This window comes from Acomys russatus, chromosome 17 (genome assembly GCF_903995435.1).
Source record: "Acomys russatus chromosome 17, mAcoRus1.1, whole genome shotgun sequence".
Taxonomy (NCBI): domain Eukaryota; kingdom Metazoa; phylum Chordata; class Mammalia; order Rodentia; family Muridae; genus Acomys; species Acomys russatus.
Genome location: NC_067153.1, coordinates 44,696,345 through 44,710,032, shown reverse-complemented (window position 1 = coordinate 44,710,032; position 13,688 = coordinate 44,696,345). Strand labels below are relative to the sequence as shown.

General features: G+C 49.9%; 1 protein-coding gene across 1 annotated transcript in view; it reads right to left on the bottom strand.

Annotated features, from left to right (window-relative positions):
• Aco2 (aconitase 2) overlaps nt 1-13,688 on the bottom strand; it is a 38,903-nt gene that overhangs the window by 11,129 nt on the left and 14,086 nt on the right. The window contains exons 2-6 of the mRNA XM_051160045.1: nt 12,887-13,023; nt 7,697-7,955; nt 2,595-2,687; nt 643-801; nt 275-425 (exon numbers count right to left, since the gene is read on the bottom strand). Coding sequence (XP_051016002.1) covers nt 275-425; nt 643-801; nt 2,595-2,687; nt 7,697-7,955; nt 12,887-13,023 — 799 coding nt within the window. The remainder of the gene's footprint in view (nt 1-274; nt 426-642; nt 802-2,594; nt 2,688-7,696; nt 7,956-12,886; nt 13,024-13,688) is intronic.

Genomic DNA, 13,688 nt, shown 5'->3' with positions numbered 1-13,688 from the left:
TCCTTTGGTGATTTTCTTTTTTGTTGTTTGTTTGTTTTTCCAGACAGGGTTTCTCTGTGTAGCCCTAGCTGTCCTCGAACTCAGAGACCTGTCCGCCTCTGCCTCCTGAGTGCTAGGACCTTACAGTGGTCTCCAGTAGTCCCATCAAATCAGCTGTCTCTAGCGTGACCTCCACCTCCACATGTCTGTTGTCCCACACGCACTTTAGCTAGCGCTTCAGGCACACGAGACACAGCCCAAGGTCAGGGACACTGTGTGGGGCTGTCATCCTCACCAGTGCAGGAGATGGAGTCGACACCAGGTCCATGGTATTCCACGATAGCGCCAGTGCCACCTTTCACTGTGAGGATACCTGCCACTTTGAGGATCACATCTTTGGGTGAGGTCCAGCCAGAGAGGGTGCCTGTCAGCTTCACGCCAATCACCTGAAACAGTGGGCAAGACCATTACAGGCCCTACACACCATGTACTGTGGTCTAGGCACGTACAAGGAGTGCTGCTCCGTTCCTATGGCTTCTGTAGCTCTACTGCTCACAAAAGGGGAAGTAGCCTGGCTCAGCCACTCGGGACCCACAGTTCCCCATGCACTGCCACCAGCCTCCCTTCTAGCTAGGCCAGAGCAAGTCGCTCTCTACCCCTCACCTTGGGACACTTCAGCTCCCAGGGGATCCCAGCCATGACATCCACAGCATCAGCACCCCCTACTCCAATGCAGATGCCTCCCAGGCCACCACCGTTGGGGGTGTGGGAGTCGGTGCCAATCAAAAGAACTCCTGGGTATGCATAGTTTTCTAGAATGATCTGAAAAACAACCAAACATAAACTTAGAAGCCTTCAGCACAGAATGGAAGTGGGGACCAAAATCAGACCTGCAGAGCTGCCTCCACTGACACCACTGCACCAGGCATCCCAAGGCACTCTTCCAGTCTGGGGTATGGGCAGCCTCACTTAAGCTACTCCTACATGGCCAGGTGGCCTGGGCTCATGCACAGCTCTGAGAATTTCTTTTTCTTTTCTTTTGGTTTTTCGAGACAGAGTTTCTTTGTGTAATCTTGGCTGTCCTGGACTCGATTTGTAGACCAGGCCGGTCTCGAACTCACAGAGATCCATCTGCCTCTGCCTCCTGAATGCTGGGATTAAAGACATGCGCCCCCACATCCAGTGAGAGTTTCTATTGTGTGACTTGGGCCTTAGTCTCCTCATCTATAGTAGTAAAAGTCCTCGGGTCACCTTGCGCTCAGGATGTGGTAAGACCTTGACAAACTGGCATATAAGAGTGCGTCCTGTGCCGGGCCGGGAAGAGTGCAAATTGTCTAGTGTGTGACGTGTCCAGCTGTGACAATGACATCACCAATCTATGAATATTGATAGGTAAATGGGGTCAAGGTTAAGGAATGTACATTTTGTTCGGCTGTTTGTTATGACACAGGGTCCTGCTGTGTAGATCAAGCTGGTCTTGAACTTGGGGTTCTCCTCCTTCAGCTTCAAGTGCGGACAGTACAGGCATGCACCATCACACCAGCAGAGAAGTGCCTTTTAGGCTGGACTAACTAACATCTATAGCATAACATCAGAAATTCAACCATCTACATGTACACACATACAGACACTCAGGGCCAGTTCTGTGCTCACCTGCTGCCACCCCAGAGCACGTGACATAGTGGAGAAAGCACTAAAGCTTACGCTGGGAACATAATTCAAAGGGGCCCACAGCAGCTCACCCAGAGCCTGAGTGCAGGGTGTGGGAAGGCCAGGGAGGTTAAGCAGGAAGGTTAGAAAGCTAAGGTGTGTGCCAGGCCACAGGGGAAAGGGCCGGGGCTCCGTTGGAATGGAAGCTGCTGGCAGCCTGACACTGAGGGACAGAACACACATGGTGGGGTGGTCTGAGTAAGAATGGCCCTGAAGGCTCTTATGCTTGAACGCTAGTCACCAGGGAGTGGCACTGTTTGAAAAGATGAAAAGGATTAGGAGGTGTGGTCTTGTTAGAGGAAGTGTGGAGATCTCAAAAGCTCATGCCAAGCCCAACTGGTACAGTGCTCGCCTTACATTCAACACCCCAGCACCACAAAAAAATGTAATTAAAACAAAACAAAAAAACCAATTCTATTAGAGAGACTGGAGAGATGGCTCAGCAGTTAAGAGCACCTCTTACAGAGGACCTAGGTTAAATTCCCAGCACCCACATGGCAGCTCACAACTATCTGTAACTCCTGTTCCAGGGGACCTGGAACAGACATATGTGGAGACAAAACACTAATATACAAGGAAAATAAATAAATTAATTGAATTTTCTCTTTTGGATTTATTTCTGTGTATATACATTTTGTTGCATGTCTGGCTGCACACCATGCGAATACGCAGTAGCTGTGAAGTTCAGAATGGGCTTCTTATCCCTGATCCGCTGCCTACGCTCCTGGCCTTACACTCTTCCTGTTAACTGCAGCTGTACACCGTAATCCCAGGACTCAGGATGACATGGGCACCAGCACTCCTGCTTAGCTCTCCCCAGCCTCAATTCCCAGCAGGTGCTGTCTCGTTCCCAGAGTGCAACCTGGGCATGGGGCCCTCGCAAAGGCAGGGTAAAGCACACTTACCTGGTGAATGATTCCAGACCCAGGCCTCCAGAAGCCCACGCCATACTTGGCACCTGCAGTTGCCAGGAAATTGTACACTTCCTGGTTTATGTCCTATTAAAAGGAATCAATAACCGGAGCATTAGTTTGATCTGGGCTGACCTCACACTAGACACTCCCTCCCCAACGGCACAGACATGCTGGCATCGTGAAGACAAGTCTCCTCTTGCAGACCATCTAAAAATAACCTTGGAGCGCCTGGCGCTGGCCTGCAGTTTCAGGGGGCAGGTCCAGGGAGAAGGACAGGGAGCAGACTGTTCATGACACCTGGCCAGGGGGTAGTTTGGGAACAAGTCTCTGCCTTGCTCTGTGCCTCAGTTTCCTTGCAGAAGGAGCAGGGCAGGATAATTGCCAGAGGCTCCTCTGGCACTCAATTCTCCAGCTAGGGCCCACAGCAAAGAGATGTGCCACGTATGCTGTCTGTCCAGTGTGAGGAGGATTATCAGAGGGAGGCAGGGGACCAAGAGGACTTCCTGGTTTTGCCTCTCCATTGAGTTGTGGGTACCTGTCTAGAATCTTAGCTAACATTTACTGACTGTAAATAATATTGTGCTAAATAATACTGTGCTAAACAGCCCCACAACCCACTTAGGAAGTAGGACAGGATTGTTGTCAAATCCACTTTAGAGACGGAAAACCAGAGGCTCTAGTGAAGCCTGTCCAACCACAGACTGGGAGAATCCTGATGGAATTCAAAGCTGTTGCCTCAGAAAAAAAACCTGTGAGCGCCTAGCCAGGGCCAGCATACAGTAGGTGGGCAGTACTGGGTGTATGCCTGACAGGCCCCAGATGAACAGCGGCTAACTGGGTGGGCCACAGATCTGAAAAGGATGGGAGCCAATGTTTCCATTCAGCCTGTCCTTTGAAGGCAGCTTCCTGGGGGCAGGGAAGGCCTCACAGCACTGCTGATGAGGCACATCCACGGACATGTGAGACTGACCACTGACTAAAGAGCAGTGCCATGGCGAATTCTAGTATTGAAAAGGAGGAACAGGTCCCATGCTTAATAAACACCTGAAATCGGGCTGGAGAGATGGCTCAGCTGTTAAGGGCACTGTCTGCTCCTCCAGAGATCCTGAGTTCAATTCCCAGCAACCACATGGTGGCTCACAACCATCTGTAATGTAATCTGATGCTCTCTTCTGGCCTGCAGGTGTATATGCAGGCAGAGCACTGTATGCATAATAAACAAACAAACAAACACCTGAAATCAACTTTATTTAAACTCCTACCAGCCACTGAGTCCTTCTCAGAGTCCACTTGGGTCCCCAGGTAAAAGAATGGCAGACAAGTTGCATAACCAAAGCAATCCCTTCCTCATTAATAATTAACACACTGGCCTCACCTTTTACAAACCAGCGACTTGCAAACTTAAGACCCAGGGCAGGAGGGTGGTTATCCCACAAGTGACACTGAAGCAGCCTGAGCCGTCTCTGGCTGTGTGATTCTACATAGACCACTCGCTGACTCTGGGCCAGAGACGATAAATACATGCAGAACTGACCCTGTCCCTCCCCTTCTAAATCTGCATGTCTCTTTGATGCTTGGGTTGAAAGTCAGCCATGACAATGGTAGGAAGTAGTAGGACCTTTAAGAGTCTTTGTCCTAGCGTAGTGTAGTAGCACATGCCTTTAATTAATTAAACACTTGGGAGGCAGAGGCAGGCGGATCACTGTGAGGCCAGCCTGGTCTACAAAGTGAGTCCAGGACAGCAAGGCTGTTACACAGAGACACCCTGTCTTTGCCCTGCTGAATGCACTCACACTTACTGTGGTGTGGGTTCCTGCTAAAAGGAGTAAGGCCTGCCTGGTTCCCCTGCTCACTCATTGCTTGCCCTTCCACCTCAGGACAGCTCAAAGGTCCCTGCCAGGTGCCCGGCCTTTCCGTCCTTCAGAATGGAGCTGAATGAACTGCTACAGTAGGTGGTAATTTCCCTCATCTCTAGTGTCCTGCTATTAGGGCAGCAAAAAAAAAAAAAAAAAACAAAAAACAAAAACAAGTCTTCTCATGACTCTAGGATGGTAGAACAGCCTTTCTCTCACAGCCCTCAAGGCCCTGCCTGACTCATACCATTCTGTCTTCCCACAGGGCACAACCACAACCTCCTTTTCATTCTGTAAGTTTCTAACGGGTCCTGTTTTAGGACCCATTATATATTCACTGACTCACTCAAATCTAATCTTGTCTGTCTGTCTGTCTGTCTGTCTGTCTATCTATCTATCTATCTATCTATCTATCTATCTATCTATCTATCTAGATTTATTTAGGTGTGTGCTCACAAAACCTGGCTACAACTTACTCTATTACTGGGAATGATCTTCACCCCTGATCTCCACCTCCTAATTGCTAGAACTATAGGCATGCACCGCCACCCCAGGCCTTTGTTAATCTATCTTGAATTCTGTACTCCAGTTATCTGTTTAGCTGTCAATTTACAGTCCCATCCTCAAAGGAGCTGTTCCCAGCCCCTTCCCAAATCTCAGTCAGAGCTTTTCTTACAACATAGAGAGCCTGCACTTTTCCTCCCCTTGCAACGGCTTGATTTCTGTGAGTGTTCCCTCTGCGGGAACCTACGGTCTGCGAGGGAGAGGCCCTGCCAGTCTAGTTCCCACTTAACAGCTCCTGCTATAGCATTTAACACGAATGTTCAGTAAACATTTGTTGACAACAAGAAGGGATGAGATCTGAAATCTACAGTTCTGTGAATCACATCTCTACACAAACGGTGGCCCTGCCGGGGGAGTTGTTCCAGGGCCCCTGGTCTCTGCAGCTTCTGGCTCTGCGAAAACATGTAACACGATCACCCATAGGCAGCTAATACGGACGCTGCTGGCCTGCAGGAAGGACTTGATTTCAGCTGAGTGCAAAGTCCCAGTGTACCCACAGGACACCACAGTAAGTGTGGAGAGGAAGGCTAGACTGGGAAGGCTGGCTGCCCTAGTGTTCCCCCAGGCTGACTATGGAGCACTCTCAATCACATGCTCTGCTCTGTGCCAGCTGGGCCTTAGGCCTGCCAGCATTCAGCTCCTGCCAATCCCCCACAGAGCACCCAGTCCCACTGCTGGGGTTGGGAGCAGGCAGGCCCTGACTCGGAAGGGGGAGGGCCAGACCTAAGAGCAGCGCACAGCATGGTCCTGTAAACATGGAAGCCTGGGAGAAGGAACACGACTAGACTTCACAGTAGAGATGGGAACTAAGTGTTGAGTGGCAGTTTCAGAGGCACACAGCCATTAGAGTTTTGCTTGAAACTTACAAAAGGGCCTGGAAGAGAGGGCTGCCAGCAGGAGAGCTCTAGAGTGGGTACCAGCCTGGGGCTACAGCAGGGTTGGAGGGGCACGCCCTTAACCCCAGCACTCAGGGAGGCCTAGCTCCAAAGTGAGTCCAGGACAGTCACAGCTACACAGCTACCCTGTCTGGAAAAAAAGATGAGGTCTAAACTTCTGCAGCTGTGAGATTCAGTTCACGGTGCTGCTATGCACAGGGCCCGCCATCCTTTTCCGGGGCCGGTCCCCAGAGGTCAGAAGGGAGCAAGAGAGAGGGGACAGCAACGTGGATAAAGATGCAGAAAGAGCCCTGACTCCAGCACCAGCAGCACGCCCTTTGTTCTTTTCCTTTCTTTCTTGTTTTTTGTTTTTGTTTTTTTCAAGACCGGGTTTCACTGTGCAGTACTGGCTATCCTGGAACTCTTTTTGTAGACTTGGCCTGGCTTTGCCTCCCGAGTGCTGGAATTAAAGGTGTGCACCCCCACACCTGGCCTGTCTTTTTTTTTTTTTTTTTTTAATTAATTTATTCTTGTTACATCTCAATGGTTATCCCATCCCTTGTATCCTCCCATTCTTCCCTCCCTCCCATTTTCCCATTATTCCCCTCCCCTATGACTGTTCCTGAGGGGGATTACCTCCCCCTGTATATGCTCATAGGGCATCAAGTCTCTTCTTGGCAACCTGCTGTCCTTCCTCTGAGAGCCACCAGGTCTCCCCCTCAGGGGACATGGTCAAATGTGAGGCACCAGAGTACGTGAGAAAGTCATACCCCTCTCTCCACTCAACTGTGGAGAATGTTCTGACCGTTGGCTAGATCTGGGTAGGGGCTTAAAGTTTACTGCCTGTATTGTCCTTGGCTGGTGCCTTAGTTTGAGTGGGACCCCCCTGGCCTGTCTTTTTTGTCTGGTTTTGGTTTATGAAGACAGGGTTTCTCTGTGTAGCCCTGGCTGTCCTAGAACTCACTGTGTAAACAGGCTGGCCTTGAACACAGAGATCTGCCTGCTTCTGCTTCCCAAGTGCTGGAATTAAAGGTGTAGCTACCACTGTCCGCTTATTTCTTTATTCTTATAAAAGTGTGTGTGTCTGTGTGTGTGTATGTGTGTGTGTGTGTGTGTGTGTGTGTGTGTACACGTGTGCACACAGCTAGACAACCCTGGAGCTAAGTTACAGAGGGTTGTGAGCTGCCTGACGTGAGTTCTAGGACTCAAACTTATGTCCTCTGAAGAGCAGTATGTTCTTCAGTATGTTAACAGTGTGTTAAGCCTGGAGCCATCTCCCCGGCCCAGCAGTAGCCCTTCTAACAGCAGAGAATGTTTCCTGTGCTAAGACTAAGGACAACCGTTATTCTCCCGCCCCTCCACTCCCACCCCCCAAGACAGCCTTGGCTGTCCTAGACTCGCTTTGTAGACCAGGCTGGCCTCTATTCACCTGCCTCTGACTCCCGAGTGCTAGGATTAAAGGCGTGTACCACCATGCCCAGATCAACAACCATCATTTTTAACATCCTCACAATGCCAGATTTTATTTCTAGTAGTAGGAAGAATTAAAAGCAAGCCTTAAAAACATGCTAATATTCCCATATTCCCTCAGGACTGGGGAATGAATGGCTCAGTGGCAGAGCACTTGTCTGTCAGATGTGAGGCTCTGGGTTCCATGCTCAGAGCCTCAATGCCATGGAGAGACTGCCAAGCAGCTCACTGGACCTCAGTGGCAGTGCCCCAGCAGAATGCAACATGGACTCTGCCTCCCTTCCCCCATGCCACACCCAGCCACCAGACCCCCACACCACCTGGGGCTCACCTTGGCCCGGCGCAGGTCTTTATCACCCCCGAGCTGGGCCTCAATCAGATGGTCACAGTGGATGGTTGATGGCACGGCCACTTTGGGCAGCCCACTGCTAATGAACTGCAGCATAGCCATCTGGGCTGTTGCATCCTGCATAGCCACCCGGTCGGGCCGTAGACGCAAGTATGTCTTTCCCCGCTCGATCTCCTGGTTGGCTGGGTCATCCAGGTGTCCATATACAATCTTCTCTGAGAGAGTCAGAGGCCGGTTCAACCTGGGGGCAGAAGGACAGGAGCAGCTTTTGACTCAATGCTTGTGTCAGGGAGCAGCATGGGAGAACCTGCATGCAGGACCCCAAGTTCCAGTTGGGTGGGAACAAATCAGTGCTCTTCCCATGGCATCGTCAGGACACAGGGAAGTGCCTGGCATTTACTGTGGTTATTTGAGAGTTACTGTAGAGCACAGAAGATAGGCCAGGTGTGAGTGGTGTGCTCTTGCAATCCCAGCACTTGGGAGGTGGGGCTCAGAGATCAGGAATTCAAAATCATCCTTGGCTACACAGGAACTGGAGAGATGGCTCAGAGGTTAAGAGTACTGCCTGCTCCTCCAGAGGTCTTCCACATGGTGGCTGACAACCATCTGCAATGTGATCTAATGCCCTCTTCTGGTGTGCTGGTCTTACTGCCCTGTATCTGACTGAGAGGAGTGACTATTGGCCTCCACTTCCACCTCTCACTTAGGCTTCTCATCCTAGATCCCAGTTCCCTCAGAGGTTCATGGCTCCTTCTACATAAGGACAAATATGGCAATCAGGCCAGTCTCTCGTGCAGGCACAGCTCTGCCAGGACTCAAGTACTTCCTCCTTGCCAGCATCCCACCCACTCTCTGCTACCGAGCTAGCTACCTTGCTCACCGTGCACACAGCCCAGCAGCTACACCCCACCTCTTCCTCCTACCATTCCAGAAACTTCAGATGAACCTGAGACTGCCTAGGAAGCATCAGAGTTCACCACAGCCCAAATGGCCGTCATTCTAGCACGCTTGGTCAGAAGCTCCAGGCTTACATCTGATCTGTTACTAATGCTACCAAGGACCAAATAAACAAAATGGCTTCCTCATGGGTCCCCTCATCTGCTGCCTTGATGTATAGGACCAGACTGCAGACAAAAGCTCACACTAATAGCAATTTCTTTGTTTTGAGGCTTGGCTTCAAACTCAATGCAGCCTTTCTGCCTCAGCCTCCTGAGTAAAAGCATGTCTCTCTGTTGCCTGGCTATCTGTTTTGTTTTCAAGGTAGAATGAGCTATGTAGAGCTCAGGCTGGCCTCCACCAGCTTATGACCCTCACACCTCAGTCTTCTTCCTCAGCATTCCCAATGCTGGCGCTACACCCATGCACTACTTCATCCGGCTAATTTGTGTGTGAATGTTTTGGTTTTTTGTTTTGTTTTGGTTTTTTTGAGACAGGGTTTCTCTGTGTAGTCTTGGCTGTCCTGGACTCGCTTTGTAGACCAGGCTAGCCTCAAACTCACACAGGGCATTCCTTTTGGAGATGCAGAGTAGGAGGTGCTAGGCCCTTTACTTGTTCCTCACCAACACACACACACACACACACACACACACACACACACACACACACACACACACACACACACGACCCCATCTGCCCACTCCCCAGAGTCCTTCCCTGCCCTCTGGTAAAAACTCCCATACCGTCTGCTGTCCCACAGATCTGCATTCTAATACTGCGAGTGCTATTAGGGCCCTTAATTCTGGGATTTTTTACAAAGACAATACATTTGTATGTGTGTGGACAGGTGCAAACCCTACCAACACTGGCATTGCCAGTATGACTTAGCAGGAAACGCACACCCTTCCTTCTCCTCTGCCTGCCTGGGCCCCAGCACCTAGCCCCAGCACCCCAAGCCTCCTCTGCCTGCCTGGGCCCCAGCACCTAGCCTCAGCACCCCAAGCCTCCTCTGCCTGCCTGGGCCCCAGCACCTAGCCTCAGCACCCCAAGCCTCCTCTGCCTGCCTGGGCCCCAGCACCTAGCCCCAGCACCCCAAGCCTCCTCTGCCTGCCTGGGCCCCAGCACCCCAAGCCCTTGAACTAAGCGCTCGTCTTAAAGTTCCCACTGTGCAGCACAACAGCTCCACTGGCAGTTCTAAGAGTCTCTAGACCTGCGCCACGAGAGCTGCCAGCAAAACCAGCAGGAGCCTGCGGTACAGAAAGGGGCTGGTGGGCGGCAATGACTCATGTGTGGAACACAGCATCTTATTCTGGGCTCCAGAGAGCTGAAAAATAGCACTAAGACCTGGAAAGCAAATGTCTGAAATGCTATTTAAAAAAAAACAAAAAACAACCTGACTCTGGCTGGTGAGATGGCTCAGCAAGTGAAGGCACTTGCCTCTAAGCCTCAGTGTGACCGGAGATGAACGCACAAACTAAACACTGTGTAATAAAAAGCCACATGGGAAGGCTTTGCACAATTCATCATCATCTCTCCTTGAGACTGAGGGAGAGCTGGATCCTCTATGCTCATCTGTCTCTTTGTTGTTCTGGGTGGCAAGAGATCTAGTTCCTAAAAACAGAATCTGACCCTACTGTCAAAAGCACAGAGCGGAGGAAGAGTCTCCTGGCCATGCTCTAACAGTCTTTACAGTTTTTCAGACTAGCTTGATCTTGTTGGGGTTTTGTGGACGCAATCACAGCCGATGTAAGTTCGTGTTTGATCTAAACACATGGCAAGCGTGTTCGCAATCCTCAAACAATACAGTTCTTTAGACTAGAACTGTGTTCGAAGAGCTTCACACCCACCCTGTCTAAGCATGCTTGAGCCAGGAGACTGCCTGGGACTGTCCTGTGCTGTGGGATGTTTAGTGGTCTCCCCAGCCCCCATCCACTAGGTAACACAACGCTCACCCTGTCTCAGATAAAGATAACAAAAGCTGCTTCTCCATTGCTGAGTATCTCCTAAGGGCAAATCATCCCTGAGAATCACTGGTTTACGGCAACACCAGGAATAGAACAACCCTTGTCTAATTACCTGGGACATGCAGATACTTATTAGACTTCTCAGGTTAATGCAGGGTTGAAGAAAAAGAATCAACAGAAATTTTTGTTTTAGTTAATGTATTGATAAAATTAAAATCCAAATATTGCCTTAAAGGGTGCTTTTGTTGCTTCAGCCAACTGCTTATAGTAAAAACTAAGTAAGCCAGGTGGTGGTGGAGCACACCTCTAATCGCAGCACTTAGGAGGCAGTTCTCTGAGTTCAAAGCCGGCCATGTCTATAGCGGGAGTTCCAGGAAAGCCAGGGCTACCGAGAAACCCTGCCCTTTCTTTTGTTTTGTTTTTGTTTTTTCGAGACAGGGTTTCTCTGTGTAGCCTTGACTGTTCAGGACTCTTTTTGTAGAGCAGGCTGACCTGGAACTCACAGAGATCTGCCTGCCTCTGGCTCCCAAGTGCCGGGGTTAAAGGCGTGCGCCACCACAGCCAGAGAAATCTAGTCTTGCAAAAACAAAATAAACAAACTCTAAATGGCAATTAACACACTGTAGTCACGTCACCATGAAGCTCACTTTTGTGTCAGCTCTCCTTCCAAGCAGAGCAAAGGTCCAAGTCTCGGGGAATGAGAGGAAAATCCATCATCTTCCCACTGTGCAGTGGGCACAGACTCAAGAATAAATTAAATACCGTTTCCTGGAGAAAGGTATTTTTACAATGTCCTGTGTTGGTTCTCCACTCTGAATGCACTTTAGAAATAGCTGAGAGATGGGCTGGAGAGATGGCGCAGTGGTTAAGAGCACTGACTGCTCTTCCAGAGGTTATGAGTTCAATTCCCAGCAACCACATGGTGGCTCACAACCATCTATAATGTGATCTGATGCCCTTTCAGCACTGTATGCACAATAAAAAAATAAGATAAAATAAAATAAAATAAAAAAGAAAGAAATAGCTGAGAGGCTGGCCAGTGCTACCCACATTTTCATGTCATTAGTCCCTAGAGAATTCCGGTTTGGTTTGGTTTTTGTGAAAATAGGGTTTCTCTGTGTAGCCCTTGATGCCCTGAAACTCAATCTGTAGACCAGGCTGGCCTAAAACTCAGAGATCTACCTGCCTCTGCTGCCCGAGAGCTGGGATTAAAGGTGGGCACCACCACTGTTGCCTGGCCCAAGAGGGTCCTATTAAATGTCAGCTTCTCATTTAAACTAGAATGGGATCTAAGAGTATTGGTCCTAACAGACTCTCAGACTCCAGAGGACCACACTGTGGATAGCAAGGCCAAGACCCCTGAATCAGAACTGCTGAGAGTGGGGAGCAGGGGTTGGCTGATTTAAAAGCCTCCCAGGTGACTTGAACATACAGTTTGGATGATCCCAACAATACTAGAAGCTGCCTAGGGGCTGGCTCAGTTGGTAGAGTGCTTGGCTACTATGCACAAACCTGGGTTTGAGCCACAGCCTCACATAAACTGGGTATAATGGCGTGTGGCTGCAAGCCCAGCACTTGGCAGGTACTGGCAGAAGGATCAGAAATTCAAAGTCATCTCCTCATCTAAACAGCGAGTTCAAGGCAAGCCAGGTATACATGAGACTCAGCTGTCAAAATGGCTCAGTGGAAAGCTGGGTGTGGTGGCACACGCCTTTAATTCCAGCACTGGGGAAGCAGAGGAAGGCGGAGCTCTGTGAGTTCAAGGTCAGCCTGGCCTACAAAAATGAGGCTGCAGAGAGAAACCATGTCTTGGGGGGAGGGGAGGCTCAGTGGTAAAGGCGCTTGCCACAGGCCTGACAATGCTAGCTCAGTTCCTGGGGCATACAGGCTCGAAGAAGAGAATGATGGCTGACTGCCCCAAGTTGTCCTCTACTCCACACGTGCTGTGCTGTGACACACAAGTGCATGCTCACACACAATAAATAAAATGTAACTTAAATAATAGTACTCAAGCCAATGCTAGGAGTAGGCTTCCTCACCTGGAGGGAGCTCTCTAGTCTGACAGTCTTGGTGCTCCTGCCTCTACCTCTCAAGTGCTGGGACTGCAGGCACACAGCGGTTCCTGGCCTTCTCCTAACACTATCCTTTGGATAACACGCAGAAGTTCTAATGCAAAGGTTTTCCTCCACAGGGACCTCTGTTTCCTGCCACCAGCAGTCCCGATGCCTCCTAGAAGGGCAGCAGCTCTCTGACGTCACCTGGAACTCCTTACCGTTTGCGGACAGTGTTAATGTTCTTCTCCAGCAGGTCATAGCGGATGTACTCGTTGGGCTCAAAGTGGCTCATGGCCACCTTGGCCCGTTGGCACAAGGCAGAGGCCACATGGTACTGCCGCACACCCAGGGCCTTCTGCAGAACAGAAGAGAACAGCACCATCAGTGAGTTCCTCAAGTGTCTACAGCAGAAAGGCAGGTAATGGTCACAGAAACCATCCCAAAAGGAGGAAATGGAGGGATTCATAGCAAATCACCAGGCTTAAAGTCTACTTCTACCACGTAAGTTACAACAGCCGAAGACAATGCTAAGCCCTAGAGGAGCCAGCAACGGTGTAATCAGCTGTGTGGACCATGCACGAACACTATGGGTAAAGTGCAAGCAGCTGTGAAGCCGTATCCACACTACAGCTACAACTCTGTCCACACTGGAAGTTCCCTGAGGGTGGAGAAGGGCTCCCTCACTATCTTACAAATGCAACCAATCCGTGCTTCCTAGAGAGGAGGAATGAGGGATGCCTGCCCTAAGATGTGGTCATTACCTTGTCCTTTCAAAAGGTGTCGTATGACTCCCTTCCCTTTTTTTTTAAAGATTTATTTATTTTATGTATATGAGTGCTCTATCTGCATGTACACCTGCACACCAGAAGAGGGCATCAGATCCCAGTACAGATGGTTGTGAGCCACTATGTGGTTTCTGGGAATTAAACTCAGAACAGTGCTTTTTTTTTTTTTTTTAAAGGTTTACTTATTCATTATTATGTATATAGTACTCTGCCTGCATGTACACCCACAGGCCAG